Source organism: Cnephaeus nilssonii, assembly GCF_951640355.1.
Source record: "Cnephaeus nilssonii genome assembly, chromosome: 24".
NCBI lineage: Eukaryota > Metazoa > Chordata > Mammalia > Chiroptera > Vespertilionidae > Cnephaeus > Cnephaeus nilssonii.
Window position 1 is genome coordinate 6,631,437 of NC_137095.1, and position 20,364 is coordinate 6,651,800.

A 20,364-nucleotide genomic window follows, 5' to 3' on the forward strand; every position below is an offset into this window, starting at 1 on the left:
GGGACCCTTGAGTCCAAAGGCCGACGCTCTATCCACTGAGCCACACCGGCCAGGGCTCAACATTTTTATAAAATGATTTGTTCTTATATTGATTTTTTTGGTATTAAACCTCTGAAAACCTAGTGTGTGGTTTCTACTTACAACATACCTCCGTTCTGAGCAGTCTCCTTTCAAGTGATCCGAAGCCACATGTGGCTCGTGGCTCCTGCCGTGGGCAGCTCTGCCCTGGAAGTCTGGGTCTCGCCCCGGTGCTGGGACCAGCCCTTCTCTCTGGGTGTCAAAGGGAAAACAAGGACCTTCGGCTCTGAACTCCATTGTCCAGGGTTCTTCTCTGACCCCATAGGATGAGAGGCCCTGCTGTTTGTGGGGACAGGGCAGTAAGATGGCTCTTGATCCCAACAACAGAGATGCTCAGAACATCTTAGAAGCCGCCAGCAACGGGGCCGCCATCTCCGTGAAGGTCGTTGCCAACATCGCAGCCAATCTGATCGCCTTCCTGGCCGTGCTGGCCTTCATCAACGCTGCCTTCTCCTGGCTGGGGGACATGGTGGACATCCAGGGGCTCAGCTTCCAGGTACAGCTCCGGCCGGCCCGCACGGCCTGTGGGGGGGTAGGGGGCAGCCCCGGGCAGTGGGTGGTGGTGGACAGCCAGCAGAGCCCAGGCCAGCCCGGGTCCCAGCAGCTCCCCTGGCCTTGTATCTCACTCAGCTCATCTGCTCCTACATCCTGCGGCCGGTGGCTTTCTTGATGGGCGTCGCCTGGGAGGACTGCCCGGTGGTGGCGGAGCTGCTGGGGATCAAGCTGTTTCTGAATGAGTTCGTGGCCTATCAGGAGCTCTCCCAGTACAAACAGCGCCGCCTCGCTGGGGCTGAGGAGTGGATCGGCACCAAGAAGCAGTGGATCTCCGTGAGTGTCCGGTCCCCTCCCTGAGGCAGGAGCATGGCCCAGCTGCTCTTCCTGCTCCCTGGGCCCTGCGTTCCACCTCCCACAGCCTACTGCCCCGGGCCCAAGACGACTTTGGGCTTCACAGCCATCCCCTTGGGACCTCCGGAGGCTGAGGTGCGGGAAGGAGCCTGTTGGAGATGTGGGAGATCCGGCTGTAGATGGGCTACTACCCTGTGTGGCCGTGGGCCAGCCATGCTCCTTGCCTCTCTAGAAAAACTGCTGTAACACCCGCTATATCTACCCCGGAGGAATAGGTGTGAGCCTCCAGGGAGCCCCGGGGGCGAAGTAGGGAGACCTCACCACGACAGTCACTGTCAGTGCATTGCATTCAGTTCAGGGGTTGGCTCTTTCTGTTAAAATTTATTTTAAAAACTATAAAAGCTATAAAATGACCCTTTGTAAAAGAATTCAAGCTCTATGTAACATCATCAGGAATGAAAAAGTTACCAATCTCACCATCCTAAAATAATAGCTGTTGTTGTATACATTTTCTTCTATTCTTTTAAAGAGAATTTGTATAGTTTTCATTTTAGTATTCCAACTCTATTGTAGCCAGCTTTTCTCACCTACTATTATGACATAAGCATCATTTAAAAAAAAAAAATATATATATATATATATATATATATATATATATATATATATATTTGTATTGATTTCAGAGAGGAAGGGAGAGAGAGAGAGATAGAAACATCAATGATGAGAGAGAATCATTGATTGGCTGCCTCCTGCATGCCCCACACTGGGGATTGAGACTACAGCCTGGGCATGTGCCCTGACCAGGAATCGAACCATGACCTCCTGGTTCATAGGTTGACACTCAACCATTGAGCCACACCGACTGGGCTAAGCTTCATTTAAAAAAATATATTTTTTTATTGATTTCAGAGAGGAAAGGAGAGGGAGAGAGAGATAGAAACATCAATGATGAGAGAGAACTCATTGATCGGCTGCCTCCTGCACCCCCCCCCCCCACTAGTGATCTAGCCTGCAACCTGGGCATGTGCCCTTGACTGGAACTGAGCCAGGGACCCTTCAGTTCACAGGTTGACGCTCCATCCACTGAGCCAAACCAGCTAGGGCTAAGCTTCATTTTTGATATCTCTATCCTCACACATTGCATATATCAAAAATGATATTGATTTATCATCAATTCAGGTTAATTCCGTTATTTGGCGATTATACACGATGCAGAAGGGGATAGGTTTGTTTACAGAACTTTTCCCTGCTCTCGGATCATTTCCTCGGGAGCCTTCCCAGATGTGGGCTGACTCAGTCACAGGGCGAGTCCTCCTGTGGTTGCTGCCAGTAACTTTCCCCAAGGGCTCTAGCAACTGCAATCACCCCCAGCTGTGCCTGTGAGCAGTGACTTCACCACACACTGAACAGCACTGAGTAACCTCTTAAAAAAAGAAGTTCTGCTAGCAGCTAGTTGAATGGGCAAATAATAGCGCATTGTGTTCATTTATGTTTCTTGGGTAACTAGAAACTTTTAACATGAAATGGTCTTTTTGTCTTTTAATTGTAAAGGAATGTACTCATTTAAAAAAAAAGTTTATATGGAGTAAAAAGCACAGATCCCCCCTCACTCCTCATCCTCAGCTCCTCTCTCAGTCTCTTCTCTAGAGATAGTGGATGGTACAGGACCATTTTTTAAAATCCTTACCTGAGGATATGTTTATTGATTTTTATAGAGAGAAAGGGAGGGAGAGAAACATCGATGTGAGAGAGAAACATTGATCTGTTAGCCTCCCTATACTCCCCCTGACCAGGGATCGAACCTGCAACCTAGGTATGTACCCTGATCGGGAATCGAACCCACAACCTTTTGGTGTATGGGACGATGCTCTAACCAACTAAGCCACCCAGCCAGAGCAGGGTCATTTTCTAATGAACTTCATTACTTCAGCAAGTATTTGTTGAGACTTCTGAGGTGCCATGCATTCTGTGAGGTACCAGGCATAGAAAGGGAATTAGATCCTGGTGTCATGGAACTTACATCTAGTGAAGGACACAGGTAAAACAAAAGAAAGCAAAGAAATAAAAAATAAAATGACTACAATTCGTGGTTTTATGAAGGAGACACCAGGAGGAAATGGGGGAGGGAGGAGGTCTCTATTGGCTGGGCTGGTAGGAAAGGACTCTCTGCAGTATGGCATTTAGACCAAGACTTGGAGGGAGGAGAAGGGGCCAGGAGAATTTCAGAGCATTCCAGGCAAAGAGGTATGTGCAAAGGCCCTGAGGTTGAAAAGCACTTGTTTAGAGAACTAAGAAGAGAGAGTGCAAGTAGAGAAGGTGGTAATCATAAAAGACAGTGGCACAGGCCAAGGAGCTGTAGGATATTACTGAAGATTTGACATTTTACATTTTGAGATTACTTGGGCTGCTATATGGAGGGTGACTATAGGTGAGCAAGCAGGATTCAGGAGTCTTAATATTTATTTTTTTAAGTCTGTTTTTTAAAAGATATATATGAATATATATATTTATTGATTTCAGAGAGGAAGGGAGAGAGAGAGAGAGATAGAAACATCAATGATGAAAGAAAATCATTGATCAGCTGCCTCCTGCACGCCCCCTACTGGGGATCGAGCCTGCAACCTGGGCATGTGCCCTTGATCAGAATCAAACCCAGGACCCTTCAGTCTGCAGGGCGACACTATTCACTGAGTCAATCAACTAGAGCTATATTTTTATATCAATTTTAATAAACTCTTTATTGTATAAAGACATTAACCGTTTTCTGTTACATTGTCTACATATATTTTTCTGGTCTTTTATTTTTCCCTTTATTTATATTCAGTTATTTTTCTTTACCACACATTTTACAGCAAATCTTCTCCTTTGGGGTTTCTTCTAGTATTTCTAAACTTAGACAGTTATCTCCATTCCAGAAATCTGCTAAGTGTTACATTTCTGGAACATTATGGTGTTGTTAAAAGCATGAGCTTTGAAGGCAGAACTGAGTTCAAAATCTGACACAGCCGCATTCTTGCTGAGTGAACTTCCTCAGTTACCTAACCACGCTGAGCCTCAGCTTTCCCCTCTCCAAAATGAGAGTGATAACACTACATGGTAACTATAATAATTATCCTATATCTTGTATTATTTGCTGTTTAAAATATCAATATTTACCTGCTTCAATGATCTAGAATTGATTTTTTTAGTTCATTTAAAAATTTATTTTCAAATACAGTTGACACATAATATTATATTAGTTTTAGATGTACAGCATAGTGATTAGACATTTATATGCCTTACAAAGTGATCACCTGATAAGTCTAGTACCCCCTTGGCACCATATGTAGCTATTACAATATTATGGACTACATTCCTTATACTATATTTTACATCTTTGTGACTATTTTATTTATTTTTATTTTTTTATGATTCTTTTTTTAAATTTTTTTTATTTTTTATTGTTTGAAGTATTACAAATAGTAGTACATATGTCTCCTTTTTTCCCCATTGACCTCCCTCTGGCCTTCCCTGCCCCCCAGTACATGCCCTCACCTGCGCCCCCCCCTGAATTGATTTTTTTTATATGATATGAAGTATGGGTCTAAGCCAGTCCCCCACCCCCCTCCTCTCAAACTGTTGCATTTTGGCTCGAAACACCTCTTTCCAGAAAATTAGGTAACTGTGCAGAGCAAAAGAGAAGAAGAATTACTTTGTTTCAACTTGTACTGTGTGCCTGGTATTTCCCATACATGGTACGATCCTTGCAATAGCCCTTCCAGGCTGGTACTGTCTTCCCCACGTTCCAGGTGGAGAAACAAAAACGTAAAGAGGCTAATTACTTGCTCAACCTGATCGTACCTGGGGACAGGCCTGGAACCCAAGCTGGTTGGGTTCCATGTCCCTCACTCTCTACACTAGGCCGCAATCTCTCCACCCTCAGAGCTCTCCGCGGAGAGTCCATAGGAGACAGGAGTGCAAGGCTATAGAGTGTTGGGAAGGGGCCAGTCACCCAAGTGCCCCCTGGGTGCAGAGCTTGGTAGGACTGAGCCAGCCTGAATCACACCCAGAAGGGCTGGTGATTAAGCTAAGCAGAGCGAAGGGCGCCTGAGGTGGTGCAGCTTGACCTGACTTAGAGGTGGATGTGCAAGGCCTGGCAGGGGGCAGCACCGAGTATTCCCAAGGTCCAAGACACAGAGCAGCCCAGCAGGTGTGGCTCCGTGGTTGAGTATCCACCTATGAACTAGGAGGTCGAGGTTCCATTCCTGTAAGAGGCACATGCCAGGGTTATGGGCTTGATCCTCAGTGTAGGGTGTGCAGGAGGCAGCCGATCAATGATTCTCTCTCACCATTGATGTTTCTATCTCTCCGTCTCCCTTCCTCTTTGAAATCAATAAAAATATATATTTTTTAAAAAACAGCCCTAACCGGTTTGGCTCAGTGGATAGAGCGTCAGCCTGCAGACTGAAAGGTCCCAGGTTCGATTCCGGTCAAGGGCATGTACCTTGGTTGCGGGCACATCCCCAGTGGGGGGTGTACAGGAGGCAGCTGATAGATGTTTCTCTCTCATCGATGTTTCTAACTCTATCCCTCTTCCTTCCTCTCTGTAAAAAGTCAATAAAATGTATTTTTTTAAAAAAACAAAACACACAGAGCAAGTGGGTGATGTGAAGGCCAGGGAGCCGGGTGGTGTAGGGTGCTCCCGTCCCGTCTGAGGGAGCCCCTCCTCACTCATCCTCTGTAATTCCAGGTCCGAGCAGAAATCCTCACCACATACGCCCTCTGTGGATTTGCCAACCTCAGCTCCATTGGCATCATGCTGGGAGGCCTGAGTGAGTCTTGCGGGGGCCTCCCGGGCGTCCTGGACTGTCGGGGACCTGGGCTCTAGTCCCGGCTATGAAACAACTTCCTGGGGACCTGTAGGCCTCAGCTCCCCCCTTTGTCTACGCCGAGGCCTGAGCGAGATGGCCATGGAGGTTCCTCCCAGCCCGGGAATTCCATGATTTCTTGGCTTCTGGGAGCGGCCCAGGCCGAGCCTGGCTCTGGGGTCTGGGGAGGGACCGGAAGCACAGTGCTGGTCTCTCCCGAGACCCTGGCTTGCCATTTCCCGCTCCCAGTGGACCAGCAGGCCTGGGGCACCCAGGGAGGCGGCTCGGCCCAGCTCTCCAGCTCTCGGCTCTCTGCAGAAACCACTTCCATTCTTGGCCGCAGTCCCCCTGCCTGGGCTTGTAACCTCCCCATTTCACAGAGGAGGACACCGATTCGTGGAGAAGTGAAGTGATGGCCTAAGTCACACAGCTAGCCAATGGCTAGGCCCGTATTTAATCCCAGGTCCGCCTGACTCCAGACCCAGGTTCTTTTCCTGCATCCGCCTCTGGTGATGTGGGTGGAGAGGTGTGGGGTGCTACCTAATGGCCCAAGCCAGGCCAAGGACTCCCAAACTCAGCCAGGGTCAGGAGGACAGTGGCCACCCCCTGGCCACCGAGAAGAGGAAGGAGAGTCAGCAGCTGCAGCCCGCGGTGCAGAGCGCACACAGAGAGGCCCACGGCGTCCTGGCCCTGAGCACTCCTGTCCCCTCGCAGCCTCCATGGCCCCCCAACGGAAGAGCGACTTCTCCCAGATTGTGCTGCGGGCGCTCTGCACAGGGGCCTGTGTGTCCCTGGTGAACGCCTGTGTGGCAGGTGAGCCCCTGCCTGGCAGAGCCCGGATTTCTCGCTGGGCTGGGCTCTGGGGCTCTGGACTCTTCGGAAGTCCCTGGGGGTGGGAAGTGAGGGGAGAGACCCTGCTCACCATCTGCCTTCCCTGCATAGGGATCCTCTACGTGCCCTGGGGGGCCGAGGTCAACTGTACGAGCCTCCTGAACACGACCCTCAGCAGCAGCAGCTTTGAGGTGTACCAGTGCTGCCGCAAGGCCTTCCAGAGGTGAGGGCCAGGGGATGCGTGGACACCTGGGCAAGGGATAGAAAGGTCATGGCCGTGGTTGATGTGGCCAGGGGAGGAGGAAGTGGGGCTTGAGAACCAAACTTGGGGAGGAAAGATGGACCAGAGACATGGAGCAACTTTCCAAGGTTGCACAGCCTTTAGGGGCCAGCAGTCAGTCCTGGAGGTCAGACTGCAGCCTTGGCTTTCTTTCAGCACCAGCCCGGAGTTCAGCCCAGAGGCCCTGGACAACTGCTGTCGATTTTACAACCACACGATCTGTGCATAGCGGGGCAGCATGCCCCTGCGCCTTCCGGGGGCTGTTCTTCCCCAGAAGGCAGCGGACCCCACCTCTCCCTCTCCAGGCCTGTCCTCAGGGACCCCACTGGGAGGGAGCGGTGGCGTGAGTGGGCGGAGGCTGAGAGGGTGTGTAAGTGAATGATGCTCCTCCCTCCTCATTTCCCGCCTCCCAAGTGTGAGTTCCCACGATCACATCAGCCTCCTCTGTTCTCCCCTCCACATCCAACAGCACCCTGGTCTTTTAGTCCCCTTCCCACCATGGGCCTCTCCCATGCTCCCTTTCCTTCTCGTATGGCCCCTCGCCCCTGGCATCTAGGCCCCCTCCTTCCCTCTTCTCTGGCACTTGGGGCTTACTGTGGCTTACCCCTGCCCATGGCTTCTCCTGGAGGCCCCTTCCCCTACTTCCAGAGACTCCCCACTGCCTTCCTGCATTGCACTTCCCAAACTGGGGTCCCGTGGAACACTCCCACAAGGTGTCCAGAGCTTCCATGGTCCACTACATTTGGGAAACACTAGGCTAAATAAAGTTAGACAGGTTTGGGGTGGGTTTTTTTTTTCTTTCTTTCTTTAAAAAAAAACCAAACACTTTTATTTATTACTATTATTATTATTATTATTTTAATCCTCACCTGAGGATATTTTTTCCATTGATTTCTAGAGAGAGTGGAAGGAAGAGAGGAGGTGGGGGCGGGGAGAGAGAGAGAGAGAGAGAAAGAGAGAAGCATTGACGTGAGAGAGAGACATCGATTGGTTGCCTCCTGCACACACCCCTACTGGGGCTGGGGAACCTGCAACTGAGGTACAGATACGTGCCCTTGACTGTGAATCGAACCCGGAACTCTTTCATTCATGATGGGCCGATGCTCTAACCACTGAGAAAACCGATCAGGGCCTTTTTTTTTTTTTTTAACTCCAGACATGTCAGAGCTTATTGTGGATGTGATAGAAGACATTTTCCAAATTTATTTAACTGTAAGAATCTTTTTTATGGAAAAAACACTTCTTAGTGGAGGATTCCATGGAACACAATTTGGGAAATATTGATTAATGTGCAAATTACCTAAGTGTACTACTCACAAATGTTTACATAGCACCATGTGCCAGGTCCTGCTCTCAGGGCTTCATACATTCTAAGGCAATCTTTACAACAACCCTGGGAAGGCAGGGACTATTATTACCCCCAGGTGAGGCCCAGAGAGGTTAAGTAACTTGCCCCAAGTGGCACAGCTGGGGAGAGGAAGAGGCAGGATTTGAACCCAGGCCACCCCATTCCACAAGCTATGACATTTAATGTCTTTGGTGGGCTGCTAGGAATCAAGGAACTCTATTGTATACTTGCCCTCACCTTCTTTTTTTAAAATATATTTTTATTGATTTCAGAGAGGAAGGGAGAGGGAGAGAGAGATAGAAACATCAATGATGAGAGAGAATCACTGAGTAGCTGCCTCCTGCAAGCCCCCTACTAGGGATCGAGCCCACAACCTAGGCATGTGCCCTTGGATGGAATCGAACCCGGGACCCTTCAGTCTACAGGTCGACGCTCTATCCACTGAGACAAACCAGCTAGGGCTGCCCTCCCCTTTTTACCCCGCCTTTTCTCTCCACTCTGCCCCTCTGACCAGGCTTCTGACGTGTTTTCCCTGCCCTGAGCTGTTATCTCTGGAGTCCCGTCATGCACCTGTCCCCTCCTTCTCCCCTTGGTCTCTGCTGCTCCATCTCAATTCTCAGTTCCCCCGTGGCTGTGGCGGCAGTGACCTGCGATGTACCTGTCCCAGTGGTCACTGAGCCCTGTTTCCTCACCTCTCTGTCAGGTTGGGCTCCCCAGCGGTGGCCAGTGCTGGCCTGGGGCAGAGGGAATATGGAGCCTGGTCAGCACTCACCTGCTCCCTCAGTGTCAGGGGTTTCTGGACAACACTGGCTTGGCTCCTTGCAAGCCCCACAGGCTAGCTTGGGGTCCCTGACCTTACGGTTTAAGTGCTTCCGCTTAGCTCTGTATAGTGGAGTCTAGGCCTGCTTCTCATACCCCATGGCCAGATCCTTGCCTTGCTCTCTGCAGCCCCCCACTTTGCCCCTATCCTTCCCCAACTCCCCTCAGGCCGTCACAGGTCATCCTGCGGATGTGGGTTGCACAGCTGTCTCCCAGCATTGGACCCTGGTCCCTTTCCCGCATGACTGTGGGGTCATGAGCTGCCTAAGGGCCACCAGCCCTCCTTCCCTGGACTCCCTGCTCACTCAGTACATGGCTGGTGTCATTCCCAGAAGACTGTGAGCCGCGGGAAGACCGGGCTCAGGACCCAGGACCCAGTACCTCTCACAGTACCCAGCCCAGTGCTGGGCCCAGGAAATGTGCTGGGTAAATGCTCGTGGAATTGAATCGCACCTTCTCGCAGAGCCATTAGCACATGCACCATCGTAGGAGACGGAGTGTAATGTGGTGTTACAGGGGGTCGAATTGTGTCCCCCCCCCAAAAAAAAATGTCGAAGTCCTAACCTCGGTACCTGTGAATGTGAACTCATTTGGAAATAGGGTCTTCCAGGTGCAGTAAAGCTAAGTATTGCAGGATGAGATTATCCTGAATGCAGGGTGAGCCCTAAATCCAACGATTTAGAAGAGAAGGGAGAGGGCGATTTGAGACAGGCACCGAGACATACAATGAAGGCCATGAAGACATGGGAGCCGAGACCGGAGTCATCAGCTCTGAGGCACAGCTCCACGTGGGACGCCAGGAGCCGCCAGAAGCTGGAGGAGATGTGGGAGGATTCAGATGGAGACGCCCTACAGGTTTTGGACTTGCGGCCTCCAGAACTGTGAGAGAATAAATCCTGATTGTTTTAAGCCACCACGTTTGTGGTCATTTGTTCTGGCGGCCCCGGGAAACTTAGACGGGTGTTTTGAATGGGATCCTGAAATGGAAAAAATTGACATCAGTGGAAAACTGATGAAATCCAAATACAGTCTGGCATTTAGTTAATAACATATTAATATTGGTTTGTTAGTTGTGAGAGTATACCAGAGTCATGTAGGATATGAACAGCAGGGGAAACTGGGTGTGGGCTATTTAGAAACTGTATATATTTGCACAGCCTATTGGAAATGTAAAAGTATTCTCAAATTTAAAAGTTAATTTTAAAACTGCATGGGGAAAATCTGCATTGACACAGGTGGAGTGTAACTTGCCATTCAGCCAGTGTGTGGTTCTGTCCCAGACTCTGTGTCTCAGCAGGCAACCTGCCAAGGCCTGTGAGTTGCCCCGTGGGCTCCGTCTACTCCCTTCTCACCGCTTCTTCCCATGGCCTTGCCCTCACCTCTCCTGTCCCCTCACTTCATTTTTTTTGTTTTTAATCCTCATCCAAGGATATTTCTCCATTGATTTTTAGAGAGAGTGGAAGGGAGAGGGAAAGACAGAGAGAAACATCGATATGAGGGAATCACATCGATTGGTTGCCTCCTGCACGTGCCATGACCAGGACCCGGGCTGGGGAGGAGCCTGCAACCGAGGTACATGCCCTTGACCAGAATCGAACCCGGGACCCTTTGGTCAGCAGGCCGATGCTCTATCCACTGAGCAAACCATCCCCTCACTTTCATTCAAGTGGACGCCTTCAGCTGAATAGGAATCAGTCCTGACCTCTTTACAACCCCATGAAGAACATCATCTGCATGGAATTATTTTTTGACTCAGAATGAGTTTGGACAGGACCATCATTTTGACGGTGTCTGCCCTCCCAACTTTTCTGAGAATTTTTACCCCCACAGCATGGACGTCTCTGTCACCATGCTCTTATGTTTGAATCACGAGACTCCACCCCCATGACCACCACTGATGGAACCAGGACTGAATGCCTGACTCAGAGGAAGCCAAATCCAAAGTCTTGCCCATGGCCTTCCAGATTTTTGGGAAAGAATATGAACTAACAAACCCTGGAATCAGAGCTGAGAGCTGAGTCACCACAGTGGGGCTGGCCTGGAGCTGACCTCACCCCCCTCCGCCCGCAGCCAAATTGCTCGGGTTTTCCTTGGGTCCCGTGAGAGCTGACCTCTCTCCAGAAACCCCACCTCACCTGAGCTGCTGTGAGAAGGTCACTCTTACTTTGTAACCGAAAGGACACTGGCTAGGAGAGCCACTCTGGTAAACTCCCCATCCCGCTTGGGGTCAGGTGGTTGTGGTCATTTACCATTTGCTTGAATACCATCAAAACAAGACTCTCGCCAAAACCGGTTTGGCTCAGTGGATAGAGCGTCGGCCTGCGGACTCAAGGGTCCCAGGTTCGATTCCGGTCAAGGGCATGTACCTTGGTTGCGGGCACATCCCCAGTGGGGGATGTGCAGGAGGCAGCTGATCGATGTTTCTCTCTCATCGATGTTTCTGGCTCTCTATCCCTCTCTCTTCCTCTCTGTAAAAAAATCAGTAAAATACATTAAAAAAACAAACAAACAAGACTCTCACTTTGCCACGCAACCCGTTTCGTATTGGACAGCTCCGCTTCTTAGATGGTTCTTTTTGATTTTGCATCAAGAAGTGTTCCTTTTCATCCCAGTTTTGCCATTCTGGGCCCTTCAGAACAAGTCCCATCTTTGTGTGTCTATCTTTTTTTAAAAAATATATATTTTATTGATTTTTTTTACAGAAAGGAAGGGAGAGGGACAGAGAGCTAGAAACATCGATGGTAGAGAAACATCGACCAGCTGCCTCCTGCATACCCCCTACCGGGGATGTGCCCGCAACCAAGGTACATGCCCTTGACCGGAATCGAACCTGGGACCCTTCAGTCCGCAGACCGACGCTCTATTCATTGAGCCAAACCGGTTTCGGCATTGTGTGTCTATCTTTATTGTTCTATTTTTTATTTATCAAAGTAATACTTGCTTAGAGTTTTTAAAAAGTCAAATCTTACAGAAACCACCCTAGCTGGTTTTGCTCAATGGATAGAACATCTGTCTGCAGACTGAAGGGTTCCGGGTTTGATTCCGGTCAAGGGCACATGCCTGGGTTGCAAGCTTAATCCCAAGTAGAGGGCCTGCAGGAGGCAGCCAATCAATGGTTCTCTCTCATCATTGATGTTTCTCTCTCTCTCTCCCTCTCCCTCTCTGAAATCAATAAAAATGTATTTTAGCCCTAGCTGGTTTGGCTCAGTGGATAGAGCTTCGGCCTGCGGACTGAAGGGTCCCAGGTTCAATTCCGATCAAGGACACATGCCTGGGTTGTAGGCTTGATCCCCAGTGGGGAGCGTGCAGGAGGCAGCCAAGCAATGATTCTCTCTCATCGTTGATGTTTCTATCTCTCTCTTTCTCTCTGAAATCAATAAAAATATATTATATATATATATATATATATATATATATATATATATATATATACACACACATATTTTTTTTAACTCTTAGAGAAACCTTGCCAGGTGTTCTAATCCCCTTCCCACATGACAGCCCTTCCAAGGTTTGACGATGGTGACCATCCAGCTTCTCTCTGAGCGGGGAACCCTCAGTTCTTTCCTCGTTTCTCACACATTCCACAGTAATTCCAAATTTTGCCCCAGATCTGATTCTCAGTTGTTCTGCACTCAGCCAGAACACAGGGAGGTGAATATGATCTCATGTGTGTAAACCGAGATGTTGTGATGAGACTAAAGGTTGAATATAGCCACGGGAGGGTATTTGAAAGAGGCAGACCAACGAGGAAGGAGGAGTGTTAAGAAGCTTCATGCGGGGGGCAGGCTGACGCTACCGGGCTCGAGAGGCTGTTTGCAGAGTGAGCTGAAGATGAATGCCAGAGGACTTGGAGCTCAGCTAAAGGACAGTATTCCAGTTACTGAGCTATCAGCAAGCGGACCTTTGGAAAGTCATGATCTTCGAAAAGGTTTTTCTTGTGTGAAACATGAACTTTTGCCCAGTCATCCTCTTGAATTATCAGAAAACAATTTCCAGCTCAACCAAGATAAAATGAATGTTTCCACACTGAGAAACATCCGGGGTCTATTTGCTCCACCAAAATTGCAAATGGAATTCAAGGCAGTGCAACAGGTTCAGCGTCTTCCATTTCTTCCAAGCTCAGACCTTTCACTGGATATTTTGAGGGGTGATGATGAGACTATTGGATTTGAAGATATTCTTCATGACCCATCACAAAGTGAACTAGTGGGAAAACCACACTTGGTGGTGGAATATAAACTTGGTTTACTGTAACGCACTGAGCTGACCATGGAAATGGAGGGGCTACATCTTGTTTATAGTCGTCTTTTTGCTATAATTTTATGTATACAACATTAAAAGTACTGACACATGAGAAAAAAAAAAAAAGAAGAAGCTGCATGCCTGCTTCAGGAGGCCTCAGAGCTGAGGGCTTGCATGTTAAGGGTGACCCATGAGGAAGAATTGTCACTGAGGGAGAGAATGAGAGCAAGTCCTGGCCCGGATCACAAAGGCGACCAGAGGTAGGATATGGCCCGAGAGGGGTGGGTGGCACCTTACCTTTTGGGACCTGTGCTCGGACTCCTGCTTACCCGCCATCCAGAGCACAAGTGCCTAACTTGCCTGGGAGGAGCTTCTCATTCTCAGAGGTGAAGGGGATTTCTGCTTTGGACCCAGGCCAGACAGAGATGTGGGATGGTGGAGTGGAGTGATCACGCCAACAGAGGCTGTGCCTGGGAGTGACGGGGCGGCTGGCACAGCCAGGCACTTGTTCCGCGCTTGCGGACAAAGGCATTCAGGAAGGAGACTCTGAGAGTAAGTCAGCTCTTGAGAGGAACTCTGGTTCCGATGTGGTTAAATATCCTAAGGAGGAAAGGAAAGCACAGGTGACAGAAGAAATCAACATGCTGGAAATGAACATAGGAACCTGGTTTATAAACTCAGAATTTTAAAATAACAGGCACTGCCCTAGCTGGTTTGGCTCAGTGGCTGCAAGTGTTGGCTTGTGGATTGAAGGGTCCCAGGTTCGATTCTGGTCAAGGGCACATGTCCGGATTGCGGGCTCGATCCCCAGTGGGGAACTTGCAGGAGGTAGCCAATCAATGATTCTCTCTCATCATTAATGTTTCTATCTCTCCCTCTCCCTTCCTCTCTGAAATCAATCAAAATATATTAAAAAAAATAAAATAACAGGCACCAAAGTGTGGCCAAAGGACACATGATCCAGCATAGGGAAGATAACTGGTTGTCCTGCAAAAGTCATTCTCCCTTTTCCCCTTTTAGAAATAACTGATCGTATAGAATAGATGGGCCACTGGCCACCTAGCATAAAGACTACACTTCCCAGCCTGCCTTGCAGCTAGGTGTGTCCATGTGACTAAGGTCTAGTCAATGGAGTGTGAACAGAAATCAAGTAAACAGCCTCTGGATCTTGCCTTTAATGAAGGTGTCGGCAAACTTTTTCTTTTTTAAAAAAATATTTTTATTGATTATTTTACAGAGAGGAAGGGAGAGAGATAGAGAGTTAGAAACATCGATGAGAGAGAAACATCAATCAGCTGCCTCCTGCACACTCCCCACTGGGGATGTGCCCACAACCAAGGTACATGCCCTTGACCGGAATAGAACCTGGGACCTTTCAGTCCACAGGCTGACGCTCTATCCACTGAGCCAAACCAGTTTCAGCGGCAAACTTTTTCTTAAAGGGCCAGGAAGTAAATATTTTAGGTTTTTGTTAGCCATATTATGTTATCTCTGTTGCAACTACTCAACTTACACAATGCTTAAGCAAATGAGAGTGGCTATGCTCCAATAAAACCGAGTTTATAAAAACAGGTGTCCAGCCCACAGGCTGCAGTCAGTCAAAGGGGCTCACCCTCCATGTCCCAGGTCCATTTCACGGTTCTGCTCGGTGCCAGTTGGAATACAAACGAGAAGGTGAGCCCACTTGGACCATGAAGACAAAGGTAACGCCCTGGGGATGGGGTAGCCATGGGTTAGAAGGAGCAAGGCTGCCAGGATAGGGCAGACCTCGTGTGAGAGAGGGACAATGTCGATCTTGTTTATGACCCTACTTGGGATCTCTGGGGCACACACCCTGCCGGGGGACAAGGAAAGCAAGACAGACAGTCTTGACCCCTTCCCTGTGGGGTTCCGGATGAACACATGGGAAATGAGGTGTTATTAACCAGGGGCCCATCACCTGGTTCTCTGGCATCCCTGAGACTCTCTGGGCCACTCCTAAAATGTGACAAAGTCCACATCTAAAATATACCGCCCGCTGGCCACCAAGACCTGAGAGAGGAGAGTCCTGATACACATGTGAAGAGACAATCTGAAAAAATAATTATATTATTTTAAATCTTAGAACACACGTACTTATGTGACTAGGGAGTTAAGTTTCTTATATGTGAAGAGGCGGTTAAGTTTTTCCTAAGTTTCTTTTTCAAGGCCTGGGCGAAGTGGTTAAGGAGGTGACTCAGCTGTGAATCCAGCAAGCAGAACCGATAAGCAGGGTCAGAGCGACCCACCAGGAGTCAAAACATCATCCCATCAACATCATCTCATCGCCTGATGGCTGAGGACAACAGCTGCCGTCTGCGGACCCCCAAGGCTGCATGTAGCCCCCCAGCCCCTTCCCCTTCATAGTCCTGGCCCCCACACCTTGCTGCAAGACAGGGTTTGATGCTTGTAAACACCTGTCTTCCTGGTTGGCTGGCCTTCTCAATAAGATTCGTTATTGGACACAGCGACAGGCAGCCGGAGCCCAACGGTGTGTGTGTGGGGTGGGGGGTTTCCCGGTAACAACAGGAGAACACCAGAGAGAGCAAGAAAGAAGGGTCCTATCCTATCAGCTCCAAGCCTCAAGCTCACAGGAGCAGGAAATAGAAAAGAGGCTGATCTGCTATGCATAACCTGTTATGGTGGCCCCGCCCACAATGTGCTCTCAAACCAGTCAGATCCTCATGAGCAAGAAGGTGGCACTAGAAGGACACTTCCCACTCCTCAACCAGCAACTGCCATCCGACAAGCCTTGCATGCATGATGCATAACCCATGGACACAGACAATAGGGTGGTGAAGGCGAGGGGCGGGGAGGGGGAGGGACTGGCTAGAGGGGGTCAATGGGGGGAAAAAGGGACATATGTAAAATCTAATACTTTAAACAATAAAGAATTATTTTAAAAAAATAAATAAAGCCCTAGCTGGTTTGTCTCAGTGGATAGAGCATCGGCCTGTGGACCAAGAGGTCCTGGGTTCAATTCTGGTCAAGGGCACATCCCTCGGTTGCAGGCTCCTCCCTGGTCCAGGCCCTGGTCAGGGTGCGTGCAGGAGGCATCCAATCGATGTGTTTCTCTCACATCGATGTTTCTCTCTGTCTTTCCCTCTCTCTTCCACTGTCTCTAAAAATCAATGGAAAAATATCCTCGGGTGAGGATTTTAAAAATAACCTATTTAAAAAGAAAAATGTTTAAAATAAATAAATAAGATAAAAAGTTTAAATAAATAAATAAAATAAAATAAAACAAAAGATGGCTGCACATCAAGAGGCCAGTCTGTGTCCCCATCCTCTGGCCTGGGCGGGCTGGTGACCACTTTGACCCATTGAGTCTGGTGGGAATGATGCCGTGTGCCTTTTGAGGCTGAGTCACACAATACCATGGACTCGGTTGCTAAAACAACAAGGCCAAGATCAAGGTGCTAGCTGGCTCAGTGTCTGTGAGGGCACTCCTCCGTGTTTTCAGCGAGACACCTCACGTGGCAGGGAGAGAGCGAGCTCTAATCTCTCTTCTACTTTTTTCTTTTTTTATGTTTTTATTGATTCCAGGGAGAAGAAGGGAGAGGGAGATAAAAACATCTCGGCTGCCTCCTGCACGCCCCCTACTGGGGATTGAGCTGGCAACCCAGGCATGTGCCCTGACCAGGAATAGAACCAGTGACCAGGAAAGGTCAAGCTGGTGCATGGGATGATGCTCAACCACTGAGCCACACCAGCTGGGCCTAGTCTCTCCTCTTATAAGGGTACTAATTCCATCGTGGGGGCTTCACCTCATGACCTCATCCAAACCCAACTGCCTTCCGAAGGACCCACCTCCAAATATCCTCTCATTGGAGGTTAGGATTTCGACACATGGATTTTAGGGAGACACATGCACTCAGTCCACAGCACTGGGTTTAAAAGGCCAGACAGCCGTGGCCATATTCACTGGCATGCCCACCCTTGGCACCCTGACCTGCAATGTACAAGACCTCACCACCCAGAGGCTGCCATGTTGTGAAGAAATCTAAGCCCCACGGACGTTCACAGGTAGGCACTGGGTCAACCGTCCCAGCTGAGACCAGCCTCCAAGGCATCCGCCAAAATGCCAGGTAGGAGTGAAGCAGCTTGCAGATGGCTCCAGCCCTGGCCATGCTAGTCTCCCCGGCTGAGGCCTCCGACATCACGGAACAGAGACGCCATCCCACCGGTACCCCATCCCATCTGGTGGTGGTTTGATGCAACTGGGTTTGGGATGGATTATTACACAGGATCCGATACCTGGAACAGTTCCAGAGTAGGCACCAAAAATGTCGGGTCATGGAGCGCTTGGGAGAAGAGAGAGATGAGACTGAAGATTGTCTTGTATCAATAAAGTAGCAAAAGTAGTGATTCTTTTTAAAAAATATATATATATATATATTTTATATTTTATATAAATCAATATATATTTGTATTGATTTCAGGAATGAAGGGAGAGGGAGAGAGAGAAACATCAATGATGAGAGAGAATCATTGATCAGCTGCCTCCTGCACGCCCCACACTGGGGTTCGAGCCTGAAACCTGGGCATGTGCCCTTGACCTGAATAGAACCTGGGACTCTTCAGTCCGCAGGCCAACAAAAGGTAGTGATTCTCCCCAGCAGGGAAGCTATTGCAAAAAGCACACACCGCGTCAGGCTGCAATCTCTCTTCCTCCACCAGGTGGGGCGGATGCACTGGCCGCTGTCTCCGCGCAGCTCCCCTCAGCCGGTGGGAGCGGGACCCTGGTGCCGCAGGACTGTGGATGCCCTCCCCCAGCTGGATCCCGGCTCCCCTGGCTCCGAGGCTGCAGAGGGCAGAGCCCCAAGAGGTCACAGGAGGCCACAGCCTTGAAGGAAGGTAGGACCTGAAAAGGAAATTCTGACAGGGTTCTGCATCCCCACTGGGTGCCCCATGATGGGGGCCCCTTGAGGGAGAAGGAGGGCCGGGTGGGTCTTGGAGAGCAGCAAGGAGGAAGGAGAGACCTCTACTCCAGAGGCAAAGGGGGGGAGAGGAATGAGGCAGGAATCGTGGGAAGGTCCCAGGCCCTGCGCCCAGGCAGTGTCCAGGAGGGGCAAGGCTGTGGGTGGAGTGGCTGCCAGGTATACCCAGGCGGGGTGGGTCCCAGACACAGAGCTCTCACCCCTCCCCCACAATCCCCAGCAGAAAGGAAAGGTCAAGCGGAGTGAAAAGCCTACATATTGTATGACTTCCGAAGAGCGTCCTTAGGGGAGGCTCCAGACCCTTCTTCTGAACTAAAGCCCTTGTTTGCCTGAGACTCCCCTGGTTTATTTTAGTATTTTTTTTAAATATATTTTTATTGACTTCAGAAAGGAAGTGAGAAGGAGAGAGAGACAGAAACATCAATGATGAGAATCACCGATCGGCTGCCTCCTGCACACCCCTTACTGGGGATCGAACCCGCAACCCTGGCATGTGCCCTTGACCGGAATCGAACCCGGGACTCTTCAGTCTGTAGGCCGATGCTCTATCCACTGAGCCAAACCAGCTAGGGCTATTTTTATTTTTTCAATTACAATTGGTGTTCAATAGTATATTAGTTTCCGGTGTACAGCTCCGTGGTTTAGACATTTATTAAGCTGCGAGGGATGCAGTTTGAAAGCCCCTGCTTCTTAAAGGAACGGTGACAGCCTGACCCGCTGTCCTACTCTGATCCTCCGCTTCCCTGCTGTTTAGCCACTTCTCACCCTCTCACCTACGGACTGCACAGAATCCAGCCAGACAGAGACAGGCTAATGAACAGAGAGGCCACAAAGAAAAAGATTAAATCTTAGGAAAAGTTGCAGCCCTGGCCGGTTTGGCTCAGTGGATAGAGCATCAGCCTGCGGACTGAAGGGTCCCGGGTTCAGTTCCGGTCAAGGGCACATGCCCGGGTTGCAGGCTCGATCCCCAGTGTGGGGCGTGCAGGAGGCAACAGATCAATGATTCCCTCTCATCATTGATGTTTCTATCTCTCTTTCCTTCTTCCTTCCTCTCTGAAATAAAAAATACATATTGTTTTAAAAGTTGCATAAGCCTAAGCCCTCAGGAGAGAGCTAGCACCAGCCGGTGTCGCAGGCAGCAGACCTGGGGGACCTTGCTGCCACAGGTCCCACTCCAGGGGCCACTGTGGGAAGGAAACCCACTCCCGGGGGTGTTGCATCAGGCCCCACTGGCCTTGTTTCTAACAAAGCATTGCTGTTCCTGGAAATACTGGCCTCAGCCACACCTGTGCCACCCAGGAACCGTCTGGGTTTGTGAGTTAGGCTGAGGGTGGGCTGTCAGGCCGGGGCTGAGAGCCCAAGGCAGGTTTCTGTACAGCAAACATGTCAAGCTCAAAGGCTAACGCGGGCCCAATAAATAAGGTTGAAGTGTACGTGGGCCGCAAGAAAACAAAAGCTTCCGTTTTCATAGAAACGTAGGTTTATTTCGGTAGAGACGTGCTGAATGCAAAGGGCTGAGATAAATGAGTCATCGTTAATATAAAATCATAGAACATTTTGCCGAAACCGGTTTGGCTCAGTGGATAGAGCGTCGGCCTGCGGACTGAAGGGTTCCAGGTTCGATTCCGGTCAAGGGCATGTACCTTGGTTGCGGGCACATCCCCAAGTGGGGAGTGTGCAGGAGGCAGCTGATCGATGTTTCTGACTCTCTGTCTCTCTCCCTTCCTCTCTGTAAAAAAATCAATAAAATATATTTAAAAAATCATAGAACATTTTGATAAAATTAATTTTTTAACATCAACTTACCAGACACTGAATCACTGCACAAATGAATAAGCGTAACACAAATAAACCTATTTTTCTTGTTCTCCGAAAGCGAAATATTTCCTGTTGTGCACACCAAACAAGTCAGTCCAAGACGAATGACGTGGCCGTCGGCTGCTAAAATATTCGCTGCTGGTGTTAGTGGAGAGAAATGGTGCGCCTGCGTGTAAGGCGTGTAAGGGAAATGAATGCAACAGGGTTATAATAATCAGTCATTAGTGAACATTGTAGTTTGTTATTAATGATTATGTATAACAGGATATTGTAAAAATTAAGTTACAAAATTTT

At 49.2% G+C, this 20,364-nt stretch overlaps 2 protein-coding genes across 2 annotated transcripts in view; both read left to right on the forward strand.

Moving 5' to 3' along the window:
- SLC28A1 (solute carrier family 28 member 1) overlaps window positions 1-9,916 on the forward strand; it is a 33,171-nt gene extending 23,255 nt beyond the window's left edge. Inside the window, exons 13-18 of the mRNA XM_079764225.1 lie at window positions 406-574; window positions 709-906; window positions 5,654-5,735; window positions 6,486-6,584; window positions 6,714-6,825; window positions 7,039-9,916. Coding sequence (XP_079620351.1) covers window positions 406-574; window positions 709-906; window positions 5,654-5,735; window positions 6,486-6,584; window positions 6,714-6,825; window positions 7,039-7,111 — 733 coding nt within the window. The 3' untranslated portion in view covers window positions 7,112-9,916. The remainder of the gene's footprint in view (window positions 1-405; window positions 575-708; window positions 907-5,653; window positions 5,736-6,485; window positions 6,585-6,713; window positions 6,826-7,038) is intronic.
- Window positions 9,917-12,782: 2,866 nt separating this feature from the next.
- On the forward strand, window positions 12,783-13,396 carry LOC307094886 (proteasome maturation protein-like). The gene has a single exon (XM_079764019.1). The coding sequence runs from the start codon at window positions 12,884-12,886 to the stop codon at window positions 13,304-13,306; it is 423 nt and encodes a 140-aa protein (XP_079620145.1). The 5' UTR covers window positions 12,783-12,883; the 3' UTR covers window positions 13,307-13,396.
- The last annotated feature ends 6,968 nt before the right edge of the window (window positions 13,397-20,364 follow it).